The sequence below is a fragment of the Sus scrofa genome, chromosome 16, assembly GCF_000003025.6.
Source record: "Sus scrofa isolate TJ Tabasco breed Duroc chromosome 16, Sscrofa11.1, whole genome shotgun sequence".
In the NCBI taxonomy this organism is placed as follows: Eukaryota; Metazoa; Chordata; class Mammalia; order Artiodactyla; family Suidae; genus Sus; species Sus scrofa.
In genome coordinates, this window is record NC_010458.4 from 79,473,706 (window position 1) to 79,496,671 (window position 22,966).

General features: G+C 63.6%; 1 protein-coding gene across 6 annotated transcripts; it reads left to right on the forward strand.

The window, feature by feature from the left end:
* BRD9 (bromodomain containing 9) lies at positions 45–18,933 on the forward strand. Of its 6 annotated transcripts, none has more exons than XM_021077128.1 (16): positions 45–204; positions 741–955; positions 1,147–1,279; positions 2,485–2,545; positions 2,974–3,118; positions 5,507–5,617; positions 6,208–6,383; positions 7,412–7,544; positions 8,336–8,411; positions 9,468–9,563; positions 10,186–10,318; positions 11,941–12,052; positions 14,499–14,537; positions 15,966–16,065; positions 17,235–17,402; positions 18,250–18,933. In XM_021077128.1, exons 1-16 carry the CDS (start codon positions 153–155, stop codon positions 18,348–18,350), a joined length of 1,851 nt encoding a protein of 616 aa, XP_020932787.1. In that variant the 5' UTR covers positions 45–152; the 3' UTR covers positions 18,351–18,933. The 6 variants fall into 6 exon arrangements, 5 of the variants coding, with proteins under 5 accessions (XP_020932787.1, XP_020932788.1, XP_020932789.1 ...); XM_021077129.1 differs by having other exon boundaries at positions 46–204; positions 6,268–6,383; positions 18,250–18,919; XR_002339818.1 differs by having other exon boundaries at positions 50–204; positions 12,171–14,537.

The following is a 22,966-nucleotide window of genomic DNA, read 5'->3' on the forward strand; positions in this document are numbered from 1 at the left end:
CTGACCCGGAAGTTCTGGCGCCCGCGGGCGGGGCTCCTTCCGGCCGCGGCGCCCGCTTCCGGCGCGGGCGCGCGAGCTCGAGGCGCCGGGCGGGCAGCGAGCGGGGCTTGCGGGCGGCGGCCGGGCTGGTTGCTGCCCTCGGCGCCGCCGCCATGGGCAAGAAGCACAAGAAGCACAAGGCCGAGTGGCGCTCGTCGTACGAAGGTGAGGCGGCGGCCGCGCTTTGTGACGCGGGGCGGGCGGGTGTTCGCGGCGGCGGGGGTCCCGGCCGCGCGGCCGGGGCTCGGGAACTCTTCTCGAGCGTCGGTCCAGCTCTCGCCGCAACCTGGAGAAGAGTGTTGAACGGCCGTGTTTTCGAGGTCTCCTCCCGCCTTTTCCCACTTGTGCCCCGGCCCTGCAGCTCTAGTCCCGGGGTCAGGACGCCACTCGGGGGCTGGTGCAGGACGAGAAGGGGTGAGCAGGGGCCAGGAGCTGGGGGACAGGGGATCCGACGCTGAGCACCAAGGCGGGGTCTGGGTCTTTTTCTCCGACGCCGCCGGAGAGACCTCCCTGAGGATGGCAGGGAGGGCGCACCCCGCCGTTCTTTGACGGCTTTGGCATCCCCCGGTCCTCTGCCTCCGTTCAGCCAGTCCCCCCCAGCTTCCCGGGCCTCGGTGTCACCCTCACACCCCAGCAGGGGCCAGCCGTGCCACCGACTGGCGGCCCAAACCCACGCACTGAAGGCCCCCCTTTGTCTGCAGATTATGCCGACAAGCCCTTGGAGAAACCCCTGAAGCTGGTCCTCAAGGTGGGGGGAAGTGAAGTGACCGAGCTCTCCGGGTCTGGCCACGACTCCAGTTACTACGACGACAGGTCAGACCACGAGCGCGAGCGGCACAGAGAGAAGAAGAAGAAGAAGAAGAAGAAGTCAGAGAAGGAGAAGCACCTCGACGATGAAGAAAGGAGGAAGCGAAAGGTGAGGGCGGGGGCTTGAAGTCCCTGGGGCTCCCCCCCCCACCACGTTTCTCACCCGAGCCCAGGGGAGGGGACGCACGGGCGGAGAGTCCGGAGTCAACGTCTCTGGGAGAGGGCCCTTAGCATCCTCTCAGAAACAAGAGGCCCCTCACAACTGCTTCATTGCTCTCCTGCCTTGACCCTGCCTCCCAGGAGGAGAAGAAGCGCAAGCGGGAGAAGGAGCACTGTGACACGGAGGGGGAGGCCGATGACTTTGACCCCGGGAAGAAGGTGGAGGTGGAGCCGCCCCCCGACCGGCCTGTCCGAGCGTGCCGGACGCAGCCAGGCAAGCGTCGGTGTTTTCAGAGACCGCCTGAGCTTTGGGCTTCGGAGCTTGTCCCTGTGCAGTTGTGATGGGCACCTGCCTGCCAGCTTTTGGGGGACGCGTGGAGAGGAAGGAGCAGGGTTTCTCTTCCGGGCCTCACACAGAGGCCCTGGACCCGAGGGTCCTCTTTGAGCTTGGAGAGCAGGGCCGCAGTGCTGGCCTAGCCGGTAAGAAGCTTGTCACGGACAGGAGGAGCCTAGGGCTGCAGGCGGTCAGACCCCTCAGGAGCTCAGCAGAGGAAGGCTCTGGGAAAGGCTTGTAGGTGCTTGACTGGAGGCAGATTCGCCTTCCAGGCTTTTCTGTCTTGACGTTGGGTCTGAGCACCTTTGGTTTGCTGCAGACGCTGGGGTGCCGTTTGCTGGCGGCACCCTCCGCCGTGGGGGCGTCCTGGTGGACAGGCGGGGCTCCTGTGGAGTAAAGGCGGGCGCTGGGCCGCCGTTCTCTAGGCGACCACGTCGGTGGGGTTCCTGCAGCCGCCGGTGTCGCTGGCTTCATTTGCTCCGCTGCCCGTTTGAGGCCTCGTATCTCACGTTTCCCCAGACTCCCTGGAAAGCTAGCGATGGCGATGCTCTCTCGGCCCGTCCCGCTCTGTCGCGACAGCGGCCCTCTCGGGAGCCGGCTCCTCTGCCCTCCTGCTGCACTTGAGCCTGGTCCTCAGTGGTGAGAGGCGTTGCGAGGCCGGGTCCCGGGCCCTGCGTGTGGGCCTGGGGACAGCGCTGGCGAGACCATTTCCATGCCTACTGTGTGGAGGGGGTGCCAACTTACCCTCACTTGATGTGTGAACAGAGGCACAAGCAGGAGCTTAGGACTCAGGCAGGATGATGGCAGCGCATCCGACGTCAGCTTCGGGCTCAGAGCCTGCCTTGGCTTCTTCATGATGCCCTCTCTGCTCTGTCCGGGCCCAGGAGGGATGGCTACACGGTGCTGTGTTGACGGGGCGCCTGTCCTCTGAGGGCCTCGGGGACCCCGCTCTCTTCCACTGCTGAGCTTGGCAGGGACCAGAGCCGGGTCTGTTTGTCTTTGCATCCAGTTTTCGTTTGGACCTGAAACACTGTGAAACAGCCCCTAGATGCGTATGTGGTGCTGTGACATGGGAGTTCCCGCTGCAGCGACGCGATTGCAAAGTCCTTTTATTCCGTTTCCCTTTTTAATTTTTCGCCCGGCAGCTGAAAGCGAGAGCACGCCTATTCAGCAGCTCCTCGAGCATTTCCTCCGGCAGCTGCAGAGGTAAAGAGTGTTTCTAAAGAGCTCGTGCTGGGGGCGGTTGGGTGTCTCCTCTCTGCGGGGTCTTGGCCCACCCGTGCCAGCCGTGCAGCGGATGCTGGCACGTCACCTTCACCGGGTAAAGCGCAGTCCACCCGGACAGGGGCCACCAGAGTGGGGAGGGAGCAGCGCTGGGAGGGCTGGAGAAGCCTCCTGGTCCAGCACGGGGTCCGAGACGCCCTGACGTAGATGACGCGACTGGAGCCAGGGTGGGAGCTTGAGAATTTTTAGTGATCAAAAGAGCACGGTTTTAAAGAGCCATGAGTTTGGTCGTCTTTAGAAAAGACCTTAAGATTCGGCCCGTTGTATTGGTTTTTGCATTGTGAGGGATCTTGCCCAGGTATTTAGATCTTGGGTTTTTCGAATTTAAATAAAGGTGTTTTCGTTCTCAGAAAAGATCCTCACGGCTTTTTTGCTTTTCCTGTCACGGACGCCATTGCCCCTGGGTACTCGATGATAATAAAACACCCGATGGACTTTGGCACGATGAAGGAGAAAATCGCCGCTAACGAGTACAAGTCGGTCACGGAATTTAAGGTAAATCAGCTTTGCTCCTGGAGCAGCGGCAGAAAGCCCCATGTGCTCCCGTCCGGTGGGCGCTTGTAAGGCTTGGGTCGTTTCCAGTCGAAGGTTTGTTTTTTGTTTTTTGTTTTTTTTCGTCTTTTTGCCATTTCTTGGGCCGCTCCTGTGGCGTATGGAGGTTCCCAGGCTAGGGGTCTAATCAGAGCTGTAGCCACCGGCCACGCCAGAGCCACAGCAGTGCAGGATCCGAGCCGCGTCTGCAACCTACACCACGGCTCACGGCAACGCCAGATCGTCAACCCACTGAGCAAGGGCAGGGACCGACCCCACAACCTCATGGTTCCTAGTTGGATTCGTTAACCATTGCGCCACGACGGGAACTCCCCAGTTGAAGGTTCTTAGGGGCGAGTCTGTGTTGGACTGTTTCACAAACGCCAATCGGGGAGCGGGTTAGTTGAGATTTTCCCCGTGTTTCGGCCTCGAAGCTGTCCTGCTGGCACACGATTAGACGGGGTTTTAAGTTACTGTGCGGGGATAGGGGGACCTGCTGGGTCAAGCAAGGGTGTGCTCGGTTTGGCCCAGCTCTAGAAGGGGGACTCTCAGAAACAGGTTTTTCTGATTCTTAGTTTTGTCTTGTGATAACATAGTTTACTGTTTAGGAGAGTGAGTTTTAGTGAGTCCTCTCGAGAGCTCAGTTCCCGTCTCTAAGAACTGGCTGTGAAAGGTGAAAATCGCTTGTCGGTGTTGAAACTCAGGAAAATCAGAATGAGCGCTTGACAGCGTTGGTAGTGGCGTCATTAGAAAAGGCATTAGGTTTCTTCTTAGGTTCTGTTAACTTTGAAAAAGCTCGGTTTTTCTGTTTTCGTTTACTGGAGACCTTCCTGAGAGCACGTGTTGACCTGCAGAAACAACACAGCCGATAAAGGAGAGTGGGAGAGAAGGGGACTTTTCATAGGAGGGGCCCAGTGGGCAGGTGGGCAGGGACAGTCCATGCCCTAAGGTCCACCTTCCTACTTGCGGGCCCCCAGTTTGGTCCCTCACCCAGGGGCAGAGCCCAGGTGTGGATAGCGCCCGCCTCGTCCTCAAGAGAGCACTAGGAAGCCACCACCCGTGGGACCTGTGGTGGCGGGGGGTTGCTTTACAGCTCGGTCCCAGCCCCGGGGACACTGGCACAGAGACTTGGTCAGGGCTGCAGGTAGCACACACCGCATTAGCGGTCACTGTCCGTCTGATGTCCAGCTCACCGGGGCAGGTGTGGTAGGTAGGTGATGAAACACGGATTTTTCACCTAACTAACTTGTAACAAAAGTCATTCTTGAGGCTGTCCCCGTTTGAGAGAAAGTGCTTTTGTAGTGGAACTAGAGTAACTGCAGACAGATGTGCAAACCTTATGGGAAAATCCCCGAGAGGTTCATCCCTCTGCTGCGGCGTAAAAGAGGCTGTTGTTGGTTCTTCACGCCCCAGCTCCTTCTAGGGAGGGGAGGGGCTCTCAGGGAGGAAGTGCAGGGACCCCGTCGGATGCGTGCGTGGCCTTCAGGAAGAGGCCAGCCCGCCCTGGCCAGTGAAGACCAACGAGAACGTCTCAGAGGTTTAAAACCCGAGTCTTTAGTTCCTCGGCCGCAAACGGCAGTGAAGCGAGGCTGCTTGCCGTGGTACGGCTGGATCTGAAGGTTACGGTGCCAAGTGAAGGCCGGGGTTAGAGAGACGGACACCGTGCAACAGGTGGCGCCCAGGAGCCGCCGGGGGAGGCGGCAGCGGACTGCCAACGGGAGCGCAGCCGCGGCTGCCCGTGCGCCCGGGGGAGGGCCGGGGAGGAGCGCGGCGCTGCTGGGTCCACACTGCCGCACAGAGAGCCAGGGAGCGGCCCCGGGGCTGCCCAGCAGCTCGGGGGCGGTCCCCGGTACCTGCCAGTCATCTATGGCGGGAGAGACGTGTGTGGGACACGGACGGAGTCGCTTTGTTTTGCGCCTGATGCTGACCCAGCATTGCAAGGTAACCGCACTTCAGGTGACGAAGCTACTGGAACTCCAAGAGCCAGGTCGTTTCCCGCTCCACTTCGCCCTCTGCCTTTGGTGCTTTTGTGGCCCCATTTGTGGCCTGTGGAGGTTCCGGGGGGTAGGGGGTCTATTCGGAGTTGCTCCTGCTGGCCTCCGCCACAGCCACAGCAACACCAGTTCCGAGCCGCGGCTGCGACCGACCGACACCACGGCTCACGGCAACACTGGATCCTTAACCCACTGAGCGAGGCCAGGGATCGAACCTGCAACCTCTCGGTTCCTAGTCGGGTTGGTTTCCGCTGCGCCCTGACGGGAGCCCCTCCATGGGCCTCTTTTGGTAGTGATCTCGGCTCTTTGCTGTTATCTGGACGGTGTTACAAACACGGCGAATTCTCTTTCTTTGCAGGCAGATTTCAAACTGATGTGTGACAACGCAATGACGTACAACAGGCCGGACACCGTGTACTACAAGTTAGCGAAGAAGATCCTTCACGCGGGCTTTAAGATGATGAGCAAAGTAAGAAACCCCCTCCGGGCGGGCGAGGAGCCCAGGCCTGAGCGTCCTCCTGCGCTTCTCGTGCCTAATGAGAAACTCACAGCGAATGACACGCTTCCATCCGTCTGTCCCTGGCCACGGCGTGGACCCCTCCCCTCAGGGTGCCCCTGCCACGCTCTCCAGGTCCCCGTCCTGCAGGCACCCCCGTCCCTCTGCTCCTGCCCCAGCTGAGCCCCATGGGGTTGGCACCAAAGCCGAGGCTCTCGGTCTCACTGGATTGCAGCCTGCTTGGTGGGTCTCTTTGGCGTGGCTGCCTCCCTGTGTCAGACCCCCCGCCCCCGCCCCCGCCCCTCCCCGGCCATCCCAAGTGGCTTCCCATCTGTCCCGAGCCAGGCTGCATGCATCACCATCTAGGACCAGCGCCTGGTGCCTGCCTGGCCAGTAGGTGAGGCGCGGCCCCTGCTGGCTCCGCGGCGCTGGGCAGGTGCGGCGCCGTGTGGAGGGTTAGCTTTGGCCGGGCGAGGCCGCGGGCGCCCAGCCATCCCGTCGTCACGGCGCCTCGGCTGCAGGGAGAGGTAAAGCGCGGCTGCTCTGTGCTCTTCTGCTTCTAGGAGCGGCTGCTGGCTTTGAAGCGCAGCGTGTCGTTCATGCAGGACATGGATTTCTCTCAGCAGGCCGCGCTCCTGGGCAACGAAGACACAGCTGTTCAGGAGCCCGTCCCCGAAGTCGCGCCCGTGCAAGTAGAAACTGCCCGGAGGTCCAAAAGGCCGAGTAGAGAAGCCATCAGGTAAAGGCCGGCCTGGTGGAGCCGGGCCTCGTGGGCGCCCAGACGGCAGCGGCCCGAGCGGCCCCGGGGGCCCATGCGCCCGGGCTCCCAGCGGGAAGTGGACCCCCCACCCCACCCCCCGCTCACTGGAGGTGGGGCGACCACAGCGGTGGAGACGACCGCGCCGTCTCTGCCGGCCCTGGTCCCCGAGGTCCGTCGTGCACTTCGCTCTGTGTGCCCCCCACCACGTGCCAGCGCACACGGTGGCTTGTCCTGGAGCAGAGTCACTGTCGCCCTGGCAGGCATACACATGTGCTCTGCCCCAGGCGAGGCGCGCCGGGCCCGTCTCTAGCCCTCAGCTGCCCACTGCTGCCTGGTCCCTGCCGCTGCCATTTAGGGCCTTTGTCGACCTGTCACTTCAGAGAAGTCCCCTCACGTGTAGGTCACGGACCGCAGCCTGGGCTTGCCTGGCCCTGGCCCCGGCCCCGGGCACAGTCACATCCCTTGAGCAGCTAGCATGCGTGGGCAAGGAACACCTTGCCCGGAGCTGCGAACCCTGTCCTGGGGGCTTCCTGGGGGCCCCAGATCTAGAGCCTCTGCAGGAGGGGCCGCCTCCTCGGGTGCTGGCACGGCTCCTGCTCTGCCTGTAGGGGCTCTGGCTGTGCCTGGGCCTGGCGGGGCCGCTCCCCGGCTCAGGCTCACTGTCGGCACCTCCATGGCCAGCGGGGGCCACGTCACTTTTCCTGATGGCATCTCGAGTGGCGCTGTGTTTTGCGAGGCTTGTGGTTGTCCCCTGCTCCGTTGCTCTTAAAGCGACAGAAAGTCATTGCTGAGACGTGAGACCATGGAGCCATCTTCTTGGCTTGTGGTTTTGTTTTATCTGGAGGAAAGCGCTTGTTTTGTCGTGGTTAGAGGTGACAGGAAGGGACTCAGGTGCGCCTCCCGCTGCTCCTCCCGGTCCCTTGTGACCTGGCGCAGCATGAGGGTCAGACCAGGGTGAGGCCTTGGCGCGCGCTCCCTGGTGACTGGTGTGCGTTCCTGCCCCGTAGCTGCATGTTTGAGCCGGAAGGCAACGCCTGCAGCCTGACGGACAGCACCGCAGAAGAGCACGTGCTGGCCTTGGTGGAGCACGCGGCCGACGAGGCCCGGGACAGGATCAACCGGCTCGTCCCCGGGGGCAAGGTAGCATCTCCTGCCGGGGGCACAGCCATCAGGGTCGAGAGGCTAGCAGGCCGCTGTGAGCATCTGGTCAGAGCTCCGCCCGTGTCCCAGCGGTGCCCTCATCACCGGAGGGGGCGGGGGGACGCCACGGGCGGGCCCCTGGAGGGCGGGAGGGTGTGTGGCGTGTGGGTCCCTCCAGCAGAGGGGTTCACGTCCCTCGCTGGACGGAGGCCCGGCCCACCCTCTCCCTGGGTCCTCACGTCTCTGTGCGGCCCTGTGGTCGCCTGCGGGTCTGAGCCAGGCGTGACAGGCGTGAGCCCCACCATCCGGCGAGCCCCTCCCCTGAGACACGAGAGCATCTAGACCAGTGTGTCCGACAGCAGCAGTGTGACCAGAGTTCCCACTGGGGCAGAGCAGCTTCAGAGCTGGACTGGTATCCGTGAGGATGCAGTTCGATCCCTGATCTCGCTCAGTGGGTTAAGGATCCTGTGTGGCTGTGGCTGTGGTGCAGGCCGGCAGCTGCAGCTCCCACTCGCCCCCTGGTCCAGGGACCTCCATATGCCACGAGGGCCACCCTAAAAAGACAGGGCACGGGTGAGAGGACCTGGGCACGTGGTCATTCGTGAGCAGGTCTTAAGATCCAGGGAAGATCCGAGGCGCGTCCGTGGTCTTTGTGGGTGGGGAGCGAGGAACTTGGAGGCTTTGGGGTCTCACCCTGTCGGCCACGCTCCGAGGCCCCTGTCCTGCTGGCGCCTTGGGGGAGGGCTCGGCGGGGAGCCGCGGCCGCGGGGCTCAGGCGCACTTCCTTGCAGATGGGCTACCTGAAGAAGGGCGGCGACGGCAGCCTGCTCTACAGCGTGGTCAACGCCGCCGAGCCGGACGCCGACGGTGGGTGGCCCGCGCGCGCCGCTCCCCGGGACCACCAGCCTGCCTGAGACGCGCCTTTTCTCTGGCCAGGAGGCCGTGTCCGGGGCCACGCCGAGCGGCGCCAGTGTGGTCCGTGGACCGAGGGCGGCCCTCTGGCCGCCGGGAGATGCCGGGCAGGCCTTTCTGACCAAGGGCCCCAGGACAGCCGGCGGCGCTGGGTCGCCCGCCCACTCCCCAGGCTGTGGGAGGCCCTGGCGGTTGGCTCGCCCCGCAAGCTCTGTCCAGGGCCCCTCTGTGGGAACCGCAGTGCCGAGCTCTGCCTACCCTCCAAGCCAGGCGCCGCTGCCCCGCACGGCGACGTGCCGGTTACACCGGAGACGATCCGGGAGGCACCGGAGTTCCTTCCAAAGGGCCTGTCCAGCCTGCATAGTCGCGGCCATGGCCTCTTTAACGGGTGTTTCCACCTTCTGGGAAATAGTTCTGATGTGCGTGTGACCGTGCAGACACACACGCACACGCGTGCTCACACCCACATGGGAAGTGGAACACTACCTGGTTCCCCCTGCCGGCCGACGCCCAGGCGCTCTGTTCCCAGCCTGGGAGCGGGATTGCTGGGCACAGAGTTCTCTGCTGGGTGTGGAGGGCAGCACTGACGGCTTCTCCTGACCTGGAGCTGGCACGAGGCCCAGTGTCTCGAGAGAGAACAGGCGAGCCAGGGTTCCGACGGGGGGGTGGGGGGAAGGGTCCCGCTGGGGCTGCGTGAGCTCCACCAGGGCACACGGCGTAGGGAAGGCGCGCTCTCGGGACCCGCTGCAGGCAGAGCTTCACTGTTGCCAGTAAGGCACGTGGGACGGGAGGTTGGGAGGGGACACTGCTCTGTCCTGGCAGAGCTGGTCTTTCCTTACGTCACCGGTGGGGGATCTGAAGTTGGGTTGCGGGGTGTTGAAGGTCAAAGGTCGCTGGCTCCTGTAGATTCTGCTCCAGGGGCCTCTTCTCGGGGAGCCCCCCCTACCTCACTGGGAGGCAAGGTGGGAGGGCGTGCGCAGTGCCACCGGCTCACGCCTGGTGCCCTTGCAGAGGAGGAGACGCACCCGGTGGACCTGAGCTCGCTGTCCAGCAAGCTGCTCCCAGGCTTCACCACACTGGGCTTCAGGGAGGAGCGGAGGAGCAGAGGTGAGTGCCCCCCCCCCCCCCCCCCCCCCCGTTCCTGGCCCCCTTGGAAACCCGAGCAGGGACAGGCAAGGCCTCCTTTTCCTGCTTGGGGGGCGGAGGTGTCTCCACCCCACAGTTTGGGCCACAGTCAGGGTGGTAGCCGTGCCATGGTTTAGTGGTGGCATTTTAACTTCTCCGATGAATTATCCCTGGTCATCCACTTGGGTTGGGGCCGTGCGCGCAGCAGAGACGCCAGAGCGTGGGTCTCGCTGGCCAGCGCAGGGTACGGGGTGGGGCCGGGCGGGCGGCGTGGTTGCTCCAGCTCCGGTTCGCCCCCTGGCCGGGGAACCTGCGTGGTGGTCGCGCTGGGCGCTCTGGTTGGCTTAGTGGCGTTTGTCCCACACGGTAGTTTTAGTTCCAGGGATGTGTGGCGGTGGGGACGTTTCGATTGTTCCACAGATGTGCTCCCGGCTCCCCCTCCTGTGCCCCGGCCACGACCCTCGCCCCCACCCCCAGGAGCATCCCTGAGGCCTCAGATCCCCACCACCCGGCTCCTGGAGCGCCCCAGCGGCCAGGCTGAGGCGGCGAGGGCGCGGGCTGTGCAGAGCGGCGGCCGCCGCGTGACGCGCCTCTCTCCCCGCAGTCACCTTCCTGTCCAGCGCCAGCACCGCGCTTGCCCTGCACAGCAACTCCGTGTTGGGCGATCTGAAGTCGGATGAAGCGGAGCTGCTCTACGCGGCCTACGGAGACGAGACGGGCGTGCAGTGCGCCCTGAGGTGGGTGGGGGTCCGTCCTCTCATCGTGGCCAGGGTGGACGGCCGTCCCCGCAGCAGGTCCCCGCAGCAGCAGCAGCAGCAGCAGCAGAGCCCAAGAGCTTTTTCGGCCCAGCGCTGTGTCTGCTGCAGGCCAGCCTTGAGGTGCAGGTGTCGTGATTCTAAGGATGACGATCCAGGCCGTGGCTCGCAGAAGGCTGCCGGGCTGGGACCAGCAGTGCCGGTTCCGCAGAGGCGGAGTCGTGTGCGTGGGTCGGTCGGACTGCAGAGGGCACCTGACAGGGCAGCGTGAGCAGCGCAGCCGCACACTCGGCGGCGGCCTCCCGGCCGTGCGGATACTGCCCGCGCCGTGTCCTCACACAGCCTCCCCTCTGGGCGGGGCTGTCCCGGCTTGGCTTGTAGGGACACCCGCCTGAGAGCTGAGGGCCCAGGCTTCACGTGCAGTCACGTTTTTGAGGTACCGGGGCCCAGGGCTTCATCGTGTGAATTTCGGGGACACAGTTGAGCTGCCAACTAGGATGTGACGTTAAGTTCTATAGTGTTGCAGTTCTCTATAGCTGCTCTTGGGTTTTTTGTTTTTTTGAGATAAGGTAAAAGCAGCTCACGGGTGGAATCTTAGTGATTTTTTTAACAGGGAAGTAATAATTTTGCTAGTCTCTGACAAGGAGGATCTGTCCACATTAGGCCTTTGTTTCATTCCAAAAAGAATGTAGAACACATTTGGGGCATCAGCTTCTAGTACAGTGAGTGGACGTCTACACTGGATTTGGTGTGAAAAAGCAGTGACAGGAGCAAACTACCCGTGGCCGAGGGACTGTGCCCTTTGCTCCCTGTCGCCCTGTCAGCAGCTCACCGCTCTTCGGGGCACAGCTCACCAAGGGTTTTATTCAGTCATCTGCTGTGTCTGCTGCAGGCCTTCGTGAGGCCAGACTGAGCTGCAGCCCCCCCCCAAGTGCCTGCTCGTGAGAGGTGCACGGATTCTGGGTGCTGTGCAGCAACAATCACGGCCTCGCGAGCAGCCCAGGAAAGCGGGCACGCGGCCTGGCCAAGGCCACGCTGTTCCTGGTGCCAGGCCCTTCCTCCCAGGCCTCCGGGACCCGCCGGGGGGTTCTCGCGCACCCCTGCCCCTTCCCAGGTGCTCCTTTGGCGACTGCGCTGCAGTCCAGGCCCTTCTGGGCCTCTGCCCGGTTCTGCTGCCAGGGCTGTGGGCCTCTGTTCGGGCCTCTTTTGTGAGCGACGTGGTTTTCTTTTGGGCTTTCATTCACATGACCCAAAAATCAACGTGCTGCTCCGAGGTGCCCATGGGTGGCCCTGTGCTGCGTTGTCTCCCAGCTCCTTGACTCTGTAAATGCCAAACACACATGGCCGCTCTTCTGTTGTAAGTCGGGGTGAGGTCCTTAGCCGCGTGGGCACACGGCTCCTCACTTTGCTTGCTTTTTAATGAACAGTCTTTTTCTTGAGAAAACTCTTCTGGGTCGCTGGTCACGCTGCCGGACTGCTGTCCACTCCCCGCGCCACCCTGTCCAGGAGGGGCCTCGGGCTCGGGGAGAGCCTGTCTCGGGTGCAGCCGGGATGGGGCAGCAGGGAGCTGCTGTTCCAGCCTCTTCTCTCGCGGCCCCTCCCAGCCTGCAGGAGTTTGTGAAGGATGCTGGGAGCTACAGCAAGAAAATGGTGGACGACCTCCTGGACCAGATCACCGGCGGAGACCACTCGCGGATGCTCTTCCAGCTGAGGCAGGTGGGCTGCGCTGGGGCCCCTCCCGGGCAAGGAGCCCACCCAGCTGGGGCCGCGAGGTGGGGGCAGCTCTTCCTGCTGTGCTGGTCGTTACTTACTGTTTGTCTTTTCTTTTGAGCAGTTATTTTTCAGGGAAACGAGAAAGGTCGTCCCCCCGGGCCCGTGGTCTCCGGCCCTCTGCCCCCACTTTCTTTCAGCCGCCGCCACTTTCCTTCATCCCGAAGAATTTCCTCTGGTGTTTTTCTAAGGACAGATTTGCTGGCAGTGGATTTGCCCAGTCTTTCTGTATCTGAAGTGTCTTTACCTTTCTTTTTTGAAACTTGTCTATGCTGGGGTGGAATCACAGGCTGATGTCTTTTCCTCTGCCTAAGACAACGCCTGAGGAGCTCCCGCCGTGGCACAGCTTGTTAAGAATCCCACTGCAGAGCTGCTGCTGTGGCACAGTGGAAATCAGTGGTGTCCTGGGAGCACCAGGATGCAGCTTCGATCCCTGGACTGGCACAGTGGGTTCAGGATCTGACCCCTGGCCCGGAAACTCCATATGCTGCAGGGCAGCAAAAAAAAAAAATCCGACTGCATGCAGCGGCTTCAGTTTCTGCGGAGGTGCAGCTTTGACCCCCGCCCGGTGTAGGGCCTGGCGTTGCCACGGCTGTGATGCAGGCCACAGCCACAGCTTGGATTCCATCTCTGGCCCAGGAATGTCCATGTGCCACAGGCCACGTGTGGCCACAAAGCTTCAAGGGGTTGCCCTTGGCCTGTTTGGAGAAAACGTGCTGCCTGCTGCTCTAAATGCTTTTAAGTTTTGTTCTTTGTGACGGCTTTTCATCACTTCCCTTCCGGCCTACACTGCAGCCACAGCAACGCCGGAACTGCAGCGCACTGAGCAAGGCCAGGGATGGAACCCGCGTCCTTGTGGATGCTGGTTGGATTCATTTCTGCTGTGCCATGACGGGAACTCCTTATGTGCTTTTCTTTGTATTCATTCCGCTTAACATTGGTTGAGCTGCTTGGGTCCATTGGTTTATAGTTTCCATCAAACTTGGAATATTTTCACTCTTCAAATATGTTCTTTCTTTCTGTGTAAGCTTTTTTTAACGCAGAGGTGTGTCCGGTGTACAGCATAGAGATAAGCGACTTTGAGAGGTTTCCCTGCACTTGAAGTGAGCGTGCAAGGGTGACGATGCTTTGCGCGCCATGCAGCCTTTTCCCGTGGTGGGTCTTAGGTTTGATAGCGCGGCGCTTGACCCCCCGCCCTCCTTCTCCCCACCAGCAGCCACCCGTTTGTTCTCTGTGTCTGTGAGGCTGTTTCTTTTTGGTTCTATTCACTGGTTTGTTACATGTTTTAGATGCTGCCTCTGAGGGAGAACATACAGTATTTGTTTTTCACTTGGCACAATACTCTCCAGATCCATTCATTGTGTTGTTGCAGATGGCAAAATTTCATTTTTTCATGTCCGAGTAGTAGTCCATGGTGTGTGTGGACCACATTTGGGTCTTCAGTCTATTTTGAGTCTATTTGGGTTTTTTGCTTTTTTAGGGCCGCACCTGCAGCCTATGGAGGCTCCCAGGCTAGGGGTCGAGTTGGAGCTGTAGCTGCCGACCTACACCACAGCCACAGCCACACCAGATCCGAGCCACATCTGCACCCTACACCACGGCTCACGGCAGTGCTGGATCCTTAACCCACTGAGCGAGGCCAGGGATCAAACCCGCATCCTCGCGGATGTGGGTTGGGTTCATTATCGCTGAGCCACAGTGGGAACTCCAGAGTGTGTTTCATTGGAGGGTGTTCTGCTCTCTTTATTTGCACGTGCTGTCCGGTTTTCCCAGGACCCTTACTGCGTGGGCTGTCTTTGCGTGGATTGGCAGAACAGGCCTTGTTAACGGGCCGCAGGACCTAAGCTCACCTGCACACAGTCAGTGGGGTCCCCCCCGAAACAGCAGTGGCACTTTCCACAGAGCCGGAACCATGATCTTAAAATTCCTGAGGAAACACAGGAGAGCCTGACTGACCAGAGCTGGGGCGCCGCCCTCAGACCTGAGCTGCGCTGCCAGGCTCCCGTCACCAGAGCGGCATGGTGCTGGCACACAGGCTCTAGCCGGCCGGAGGGGGTGCCTGGCCCGGGGCCCCGGCCCCCCAAGGGAGGTGGGCGCAGGCGTCCTCACCCTTTGGCTGTTCCCCGCGCTGCCCTGTGGCCGGGGCGCCGTGTCTCCCGTTCTCTTCCATCCACGCCCCCGGGGCTGTGGGCAGGTGGCGCACTGCTTCAGCTCCGTGTCACTCGGGGTTGGCGGCCCCAGCGTCGCTGCCCACGCAGGGCCACCGTGATTCACAGGATGCCTGCCCACGAGGCCAGCTGAGCCCTGGATGGGCAGCTGTTCCCTCGCGGGCAGGCGAGCCGTCTGTGTGAGATTCTTCTGGACACCTGGTCTTGTCTGCTTTGCCTTGCAGAGGAGAAACGTCCCGGTGAAGCCTCCGGACGAGGCCAAGGTGAGTCCCAGGGACGAGGTAGGAAGAGCCTCGTCGTTAGGGCCCCGCTGGGACGCCGGCCTTTGATGTGTGTTTGGACGCCCGTTCGGTTCTGACGAGGAGGCGGAAGGGGGTCTCCCCTCCTGCGGTCCGGAGGCCGCAGCGCAGGGTGGGGTGTGGGGCCTGGGCTGCGGGGTTCCCTGGCCTTGGTGGCCGGGGTCGGCACCCGGCAGAGTGTCAGGCTCCCGTCGGCGGGCTTTTGGAGGATTGGGGGGCTGCGCGGGCGTCTCCCCGGAGGCCCGTGGGCGGCCGGGCCCGACCTCTTTAACGTACCTTTGGTCAGGGCCTTGGGACACGGGTCCCCCCGCGAGATGGGCGAGCAGATCCGGCCGAGGGGGGAGAGAGCGTGGCAGCTAATGGCTGCGAGCCGCGGTCTCTGGTGTCAGAGCACCGCGGTGGTCGCGGGACTCCTGTAGGAATTTGTGGCAGCAGTGGCCCTGGGGCCTCGCCGGTCACCGGGCTCCTGAGCTGAGCCTGGCTTGTCTGTGGTCTTGAGTCAGCACGGAACAGTTTGCTCGAGGGAGAAGCTGTCAGAGCACAGACAAGTCGGTTTGATGGACGCCGAGTGGGGGCAGCATGTTCATGGATCCCCAGGGCCAGGGCGGCCCCCAGGAGAGGAGAGGGGTCCCCGGTCCCGTACACCCTTGCTCGGCGGTAGAGGCCTCGTCCCTCCTCTGGGTGGCAGCAGACGTCTGTCCCCACCGTGCAGGCTGGGAGCTCTGAGCTGTGACCCTGGGAGAGGGGAGGGTGGAGCCTGCGAAGGACACCGGCGCCCGCCAGGCTCGTGGAGCTCTGTTTGCTCCTTGGGGAAGAAACGGTGCCGCTCCCGTGTCCTCGGGGGAGGGCTTGTCATCCCCCAAGAACTCTGCAGCGGTGACGGGACCCAGCAGCAGCATGAACGAGTGCGATCCGGCGGAAGTCGCGGGCCTGCGGTGACGTGGTGACCCCCCAGAACCCTGCAGGTGGTCGCAGAGACTCCCTCAGCTTTAGCTACGCGCTGGCCCTTGAAGCAGCGGACGGGGCTGGGAGATGTGTGTGCGGGGGCCCGCGCTTTGGGGAAGGCAGGGCGCTCCTGCGAAGGGGGCAGGAAGTGTCGGGGCCTCCGGGCAGAGCCGGGGCGTGTGCGCTGCTGGGAACCTGCCATGTTCCCTGCTTGGTTCCTGAAGACCGCCTGCGCCCCGCGGGGCTCCTGTGCCCCGTGTTTCCTCAGCACCCGTGGGTCCCGAGACCAGCAGCCGTCCTCGTTGGTCCGGCTGAGGGCGGCCGCTCGTGAGCCTGGGCCCCGTGCTGCCTGAACTGCAGCACCGCAGAGCAGGCCTTTCCTACCCGGTGGCGTTCCTGGCCCGCTCAGTCCCCCTCTCCTCTGTCTCACGTGACTGTCTCCTGCAGGCCGGGGACCCTCTCGGGGACGGCGGCTCCGCCCTGGACTTCATGGCCATGAAGTCCTATTCAGACGTCTCTCTGGACATCTCCGTGCTCGGCTGTCTGGGTAGGTCGTGCAGGGCGTTTCCGCCCAGGCCTGGCCCGGGGGGTGCCCCGCTTGCTCCCGGGAGGGCGGCTTGCCCGGCCAGCTGGCCGTAGAAGAGGACCCCCAGCCAGCGCCTGCCTGGCTCCTTTCTGACCTCAGGGGTCGTCCACTGGGGCCCCTTGATCCCATGGGCGGGGCAGCGGCAGCGCTGTGTCCCTCCCACCCAATCCCCCCTCCCCCCGCCCCCGTGTCGGCCTTGGCTCCCTCGCCCGCGGCTGGCACAGCCGTCCCGGCTCCGTTCCCTTCATCCCACAGGGCACTCTGGAGGCGCACGGAGCCCTCGCCCTGGAGCGGAGCCCTCGCCCTGGAGCGGGCCGTCCGTGCTCTCCCAGGGGCCGGCCTGTTGCTCACCAGCTCTCCTTTCTCTGGCTGAGACTCAGATTTTCTGCATGTTGCTGGGGTTTCCGTGGTTTGATTAGAACGTGCCCTAGTTTGCTGTCCCTTCATTTCGTTCTTCTTGGGTTACGTTTAGCTGTTGGCCAGTGGTTCCTGGTTTTTACTGCATGGGGGGCTTTGGCCCCAGGCGCTTCAGCTCTCCCCTGGCCCACTTCTGCCACTTGCCTCAGCTCCTTTTTGCTCTGCTCGGTTTCAGGTGCCAGGCAGCCTCGGAGGGCCCCGGGCGCTCCTCCCGCCGGCTGATCTGCTGGCCCCCAGGTTCCCTGCTCCCCTTTTCATCCTGGAAGCTCCACCCGGCCTTTCCGTGTCCTCCACTCCTGCCTCCCTTCTCTGTCCCTTGCCTTTTGAACAGGTGGCGCGTGTTCCCAGGTCACTGTCCTGTATCTCGTTTGCCGTGTTCCTCCCTGGTGGGGCCACGGCCCCCGCTCCTCCGCCTGCCTCTCGCCATTTGTTGGAGGCCGGCTGCAGGCACTAGACTTAGCCACCGCCTCTGATTGCGCCGTGTGGACGGGTCATCGGGCGACTTTGAGGGTCGGCCCTGTCCAGGCTTTGCTTCCAGGCATTCTTAGGGCCCAGAGCCGCAGTCAGGGTCCCCCTGCCGGGCCTGGGACGAAGGTGATCACCGGCGCGTGTGCCGCTCTTGACCCCGTGAGGTCGTCCTCACGCGGGCGCAGGTGGCGCTCGCTCAGGCCGCAGCCCTCTGGAGCGCAGATGCCATGGCCCCTTGTCTGCAGGGAAGGTGAAGAAGGAGCTGGACCATGATGATGGCCCCTTGAGCCTGGACGAGACCACGAAGCTCCTCCAGGACCTGCACGAGGCGCAGGCAGAGCGCGGGGGCTCCCGGCCGTCGTCCAACCTCAGCTCCCTGTCCAACGCCTCGGACAGGGACCAGCATCACCTGGGTGAGGCCCGCGGGCGCCCTGCCCGCCCCGCCCCCGGGACCCCAGGGCACCTGCTCCCGCCCCCGGGACCCCAGGGCCCCCGCTCCCCCCCGGGCCCCGCCCCCAGCACTCCCTGGGCAGGCGGCTGCGCTGACGTGAAGGGTTAATCTTAGGAATTTGGGGGCTCTGTGTGTCTGGAAGAGCCCCAGCCAGTCCTGTGGGCCCGACAGCCTCTCAGAATCGGGTCTCTTTCTGCTGTCACTGCTCGTAGTCCCAAAGCTGCGTGGGGACCAGGGTGTCCTCCAGGGCCCTCATTCAGGGGAAGTACACGGCCTTTCTCGGCCTAGGGACCCCGAGTTTAACAAGCGAGGACCCCCCCAGAAAGCGGGCAGACGCCTGTCTCCTGGCTCCTCGGAAGTGCCCCGCTGTGGCCTCGGCTGCTGTCGCAGCTCCCAGACGCAGAGGCTGAAGTGCTCTTTCAGCAGCACGAACCTTGGTGTTGTGGGGAGAGGGGATTGGCTGTAGAGGTTTGGCTAAAACTGTCTAAATAAGGACCCGTCTGGTCGGTTAAGCTTGTGACAAATGGCACAAGGAGGTCCCGGGTGACCCCGGCTGGGCCCAGAGTGAGGACCACAAGGTCCTCGTGGACTCGTGGGGACGTTGGCGCGGCTCAGGGTGGTGGGGGGCTCAGCGCCCACCTCCCTCTGCAGAGCGTCCACAGCCACGTCTGGGAAGGCCCCACCGGGGCCACGGCGCTGCGGCTGAGCCCTCTGCTGCCCGCAGACGCTGGCACTCAGCCGGGCCGCTGGGGCCGTGGGCTTGAGCGCCAACACGCGGGCTGAGACGTCCCTTCTTGGCCTGACTGCAGGGAGCCCGTCCCACCTCAGCGTCGGGGAGCAGGCCGAGGGGACCCACGACCCGTACGAGTTTCTGCAGTCTCCCGAGCCTGCGGCCGCCACGAAGAGCTAAGCTTGTCGATAGTCTCACGGTTTTATTTGCATGTAGAGGTCGCGTCCTGAGACAGAGACTTTGCCTCTGTCCCCTCGGCCTGCGGGAGCCGCCGGTGAGACAGTGAGGGGCTCTGGGATCGTGTCATCGCGGCTCCAGCGTTTCTGTCGATGGTCTTGCGGCCCCTGTGGCGGAATCACGTATAAAAGGCATGTGACAGATGCCCCGAAGCCGGTGTGATCTGTCCCTAAGCTTGAGTCGGTGTCCTTCCCTGTGGCTGTGTGGACACGTCCTCCGAGTGGCCGCGGAAGCAGCCCTGGGGGGGAGCTGTGCTCTGTGGGGGTCCTGCCTGGTCCTTGCCCCCCACATCCCATTTCTGAGGCAGGTCAGGGCAGAGCCACGTGGGAGCCAGGCGTGCGCCCTCCCGGCCCCGGACAGGCAGGGGTCTCTGACCCGTGTGCTCTGGGAGGGGTGCGTGCCGTGAGGCTGGCCTTCCTGCGGGCACAGCGCAGTGTTAAGTGACTCTTTGTTCCAGATGTGTTTACTGGATGTGTGTTTGTATGATGCCAGTGCAGCTCTTAATAAAAAGATACGCACAGCGCAACGTTACGTGTCGTTATTTACGGCATTGCCAGGTGGGGATGGTGTTCCTTCTTCCTGGTATCGTCTCCGCCGCCGCCTTGGCACCTGGCCCGGTTGTTGGCACCACAGTGAGGTCCAGGGCCGTGCCCGTCCCAGCACAGCTCTGTGGGCAGGACCAGTCCTGGGAGAGGCATGTGACCCAACGGCAGCATCGGCATGACGTGCCCAGGCCCGGGAGCAGTGCTGGGGACACCTGGTCAGGCTAGACAAGGATCCCCCAGAACACTGGGTGGGGGACACAGCAGCAACTCCCAGGGGGCTTGGGGAGCAGAGAGCGGAGCAGATGCCCGGGAGGGCTGGAGGGCGCCATAGAGATGGTAGAGGTGGCAGCTGGCCCCCGCCAGGGGGTCAGAGGGGTGGCAGGTGGGCTCTGCTGCCCCCAGCAGGTCTCAGAGGGCCAGGTCTCCACTGTGTGGCCTCATGGGCGTGGGTTCTAGCATCTCCTTTGGAGGCTCTGCCTCTCCCTGGCCTGCAGCCTGCATTCTCGGTTGGTGCCATGTGACGGGTATAGCACGTGATGGTGAAGCTACCGAGAGAACATGGGGCCCTAGAGCCCCAGACCCCCCCAAAGGGCATATCCCCCCCCCCCCCACTGGGCCACATCAGGCTGCAAGACGGGAGGTCTGACGCACCCCTTGGCCGTACGGAGTTGCTGCGGCCTCCAGACCTCGGGCAGAGGTGCGGGTGGCAGGATGTCTAGGGCACGGCGTGCTGGGGAGCCCACCTGCTGTTCGCCGAGCTGCTCACCCACCAGGAAGGAGGGCCTGCCCACCAAGGTCGTGTTTTAAAACCACTACCTCTTGGAGTTCCCGTCGTGGCTCAGTGGTTAACGAATCCGACGAGGAACCATGAGGTTGCGGGTTCGATCCCTGGCCTTCCTTGCTCAGTGGGTTAAGGATCCGGCATTGCCGTGAGCTGTGGTGTAGGTTGCAGATGGGGCTCACATCCCGTGTGGCTGTGGCTCTGGCATAGGCTGGGGGCTACAGCTCCGATTCAACCCCTAGCCTGGGAACCTCCATGTGCCGCGGGAGCGGCCCAAGAAATGGCAAAAAGACAAAAAACAAAAAACCACCACCTCTGAAATTCCCGAACATCCTGTCACGCCAGAAGGAGCCCCCCCTGCGGCCGGCAACCCCTTTGCAGTGGAATCACGCGCTGCGTGGCCCCTGGGCCTGGCTTCTGACTCGGCGCAGTGTTTGCGAGGTTGTCCACGTGGCAGGTGACCCGCCCTCATCACAGGCCTTGCCGGGGCTCGGGCCACTTTGGGGCTGGAGCAGCTGTGAAGCGGGGACCTGGAGGCGTCTTGCTGGGGTGCTCTGCATGCAGAAGATGGCAGGGTCCCAGCCAAGACCGCAGGAGCTCTTGGTGGTCAGGACAACTGAGCAGGTGGCCAGGGCCAGGGGGCAGCTCTTGGGGCCACACTGGCCCGTTGTTGGCTGCAGGCCTCACGCTGCAGTGACTGACACTAGGGAGAGGCCTGGGCCGACGGCGGCGCTGGGCCGTCGGGATCCAGCTGACGGCTCTTTCCTCCTGGAAGCTTCTCTCAGAGCTAGGCCAGCCGGGGCGTGTGCGAGCGTACACGAGCACGCACTGCCTGCCCCTGTGCCTTCCCCCCGGGCTGCCTTGTGCTCCACCCCCCTCCCCGCCTACCTGGCCCTCCCCTGGGGAGGAGACCCTCCCAGTGAGGGCGTTTTTCTGGACCTGGGACGTGCACGGCAAGCTTAGGAAACTCATAACCTGGTTATTACGTATACCCAAGGACATGAGCGACCTGGACTCCAGGCCTGTTGCTCAGTCACTCTGTGAAAACCAGGTGGAGGGAGGGGCCGGAGGGGGCGGGAGGGGGGCGCACTTCAATTCAGGGCCGGAGCCAGTCGAGGTGTGGGCCCGACAGTCCCGGGGTCACAGCTTTGCATGTTTCCATGGGGAGTGAGCCCTGGTTTGGTAGCCTTTTCTAGAGTTATTTTCACGGAGCAGAGACGTCCCTGTAGGAGGGTCGTTTCTCGAAGGTGTGAGCAGCTGAGGCCCTGCTGCCTGCAGATTGGGGTGTCCCGGGAGGTCTGTCCCTGTTCCCCCCCAGGTCCCTGGCAGCCTCCTTCAGAGCTGCCCCCTGGGGCTAGCTGGACTGGGGGGCACCTGGGGTTGAGGTCATCACCCCACAAAACCCTGCAGTGGCCACCGGCTTCATCCATGTTCCAGAGATGCCTGTTCTGTGCATCTTAAAGAACCAGAAAGCACTTTCCAGAACCGGGGAGACACACTGAACAGCGGCTGGGTGACAATCTGCTGTGGCAGGAACTGGGGCTGCCCCAGGACTCTGGAGCCAGGCCCTCCGGAAAGCGAGCACAGGACGGGGCCCGGCCTCTGTGGTCTGGGCTCTGCTGTCAGTTACCGGAGCCCGTGGCCTCTGTACTCTCAGGGTCCGAGACCCTGCTCTGAAGACCTGCCTGTGGGCCGCGTGTCTGTCTCCATCAGCACCTGCCACTCTGGGCAGCACCATGGACAGCGACAGCCGCAGGCCTGGCAGCTGCCCGGCCCCCTGGCCGTGGCCTTCCTGGGAAGTGCTTTGTGGGGAAGGGGCCAGCTGGGCAGGGCCTGGAGACGGCCCCCTGCCCCCTACCCCCTGGGCCATCTGGCCCGTGGTCTGCCCAGGTTTCCAGGAAGAGCGTCCTGGTCGTCCGCAGCACCTGGGGTTGCGGGCACCACTGCCGCATCAGGAGGCGGACGCCCTGGTGAGCCGGAGGGTGAGGCCGGCAGGCGGGGTGGGGCAGAGACGGCCCCAGCCCCAGCCCCAGGGTCTTGGCTCTCCACAGGGACCTCGGCCTCACCCGGTGGTCCTCCCTCTGCTGGCTTCCTCCACGCAGGCTTCTGTCCAGCCCGGCCAGGCCCACCACCTGTAGGGAGGCCCACCTCTGGCCCCCGCAAGCATGGGCAGTAGTGCTGCCACACCGCCCGCCTTCTGCCACCAAGCCTGCCGGTGCAAGTGGCTACCTAGGAAGGTGTGTGGTGCTTGAGGCACGTGGGGCCCCGTGCAGCTCGCCTCTGTGGACGGACGGAGAGGGATCACAGTCGGCCACTGGCCTTCATGCGGGGCCTTGAGGTAGGGGTGCTCAGTCTCCACAGGCAGGCACCCGAGGTCTCCTGAGCTTAGGGATTGGGACCCTGGGCCAGAGGCAGGAAGGCGGCCGGCCTCCTGATGCGAGTCCTGCTCAGCACGGGGTCCACAGGCCCCTCGCTCCCTGACTTGCCTTCTGCTGTGGCCCTGTTGTGGCCACCAAAGGGGCAGCTGGGGCAGCACAGACTGGCGCCCAGACTGGCGCCCGCATCTGGACAGAGCCTGGAGCCTCGGCTCCGCAGTCAAGTGTGAGGAGGAGAGTGGGGTAGCCGCCAGGGGACACCACGGGGAGGGTGGGGGGGGGTCTCCTGGGCCCGCCCCTCCCCCGCAGCTGGCTGTGATGCGTTCCAGGGCGGGGCCTGCCTTTGTGACACGGGTCCCAGGTGTCTCCTAGTGTCTCCGCCTGGCCCCGCTGCTCTCACTTGGGCCTGTGCTGAGTGAGAGGACACTTGTGTATTCCCACTCATCCAGGACCTGCGATCGGATCCAGACGAGAGTATAACTCGTGTAGTGAAACAAGAAGGCTGTGCTCTACCCTCGAGCAAGGTGGGTGCCCCGCACCCGTCCTGACCGGGGCACGCAGGCCTGGCCTCCAGATGGCAGCAGACACGGGTCAGGGCCCGAAGCCGCCGGGATCTGGGTGGGATGGCGGTCAGGACACACGTCTCACAGAGGACATGGTGTCGCCCGGGACACAGCGTGCTGCCAGCCCGATGCTCTGGTCCGGCCGCCAACGGGCGGGAGGCCTGAGGGCGGGCAGCTGGGGGGCCCGGGAGCCCGTGCCTCCTGCCTCTGTGGGGTCTGCCTGAGCCCCGTGAACCTGTGGTGGCTGGGGGGCCCAGAGGTGACCGTGACTGCTCGGTGGTCCTGGCACCAGACG

Coding starts and splice junctions, on each gene's coding strand:
- BRD9 (XM_021077128.1), top strand. CDS start 153: ATGGGCAAGAAGCACAAGAAGCACAAGGCCGAGTGGCGCTCGTCGTAC. Junction 956..1,146: donor AAGAAAGGAGGAAGCGAAAG/GTGAGGGCGGGG, acceptor CCTGCCTCCCAG/GAGGAGAAGAAGCGCAAGCG. Junction 12,053..14,498: donor TGCTCTTCCAGCTGAGGCAG/GTGGGCTGCGCT, acceptor TTTGCCTTGCAG/AGGAGAAACGTCCCGGTGAA.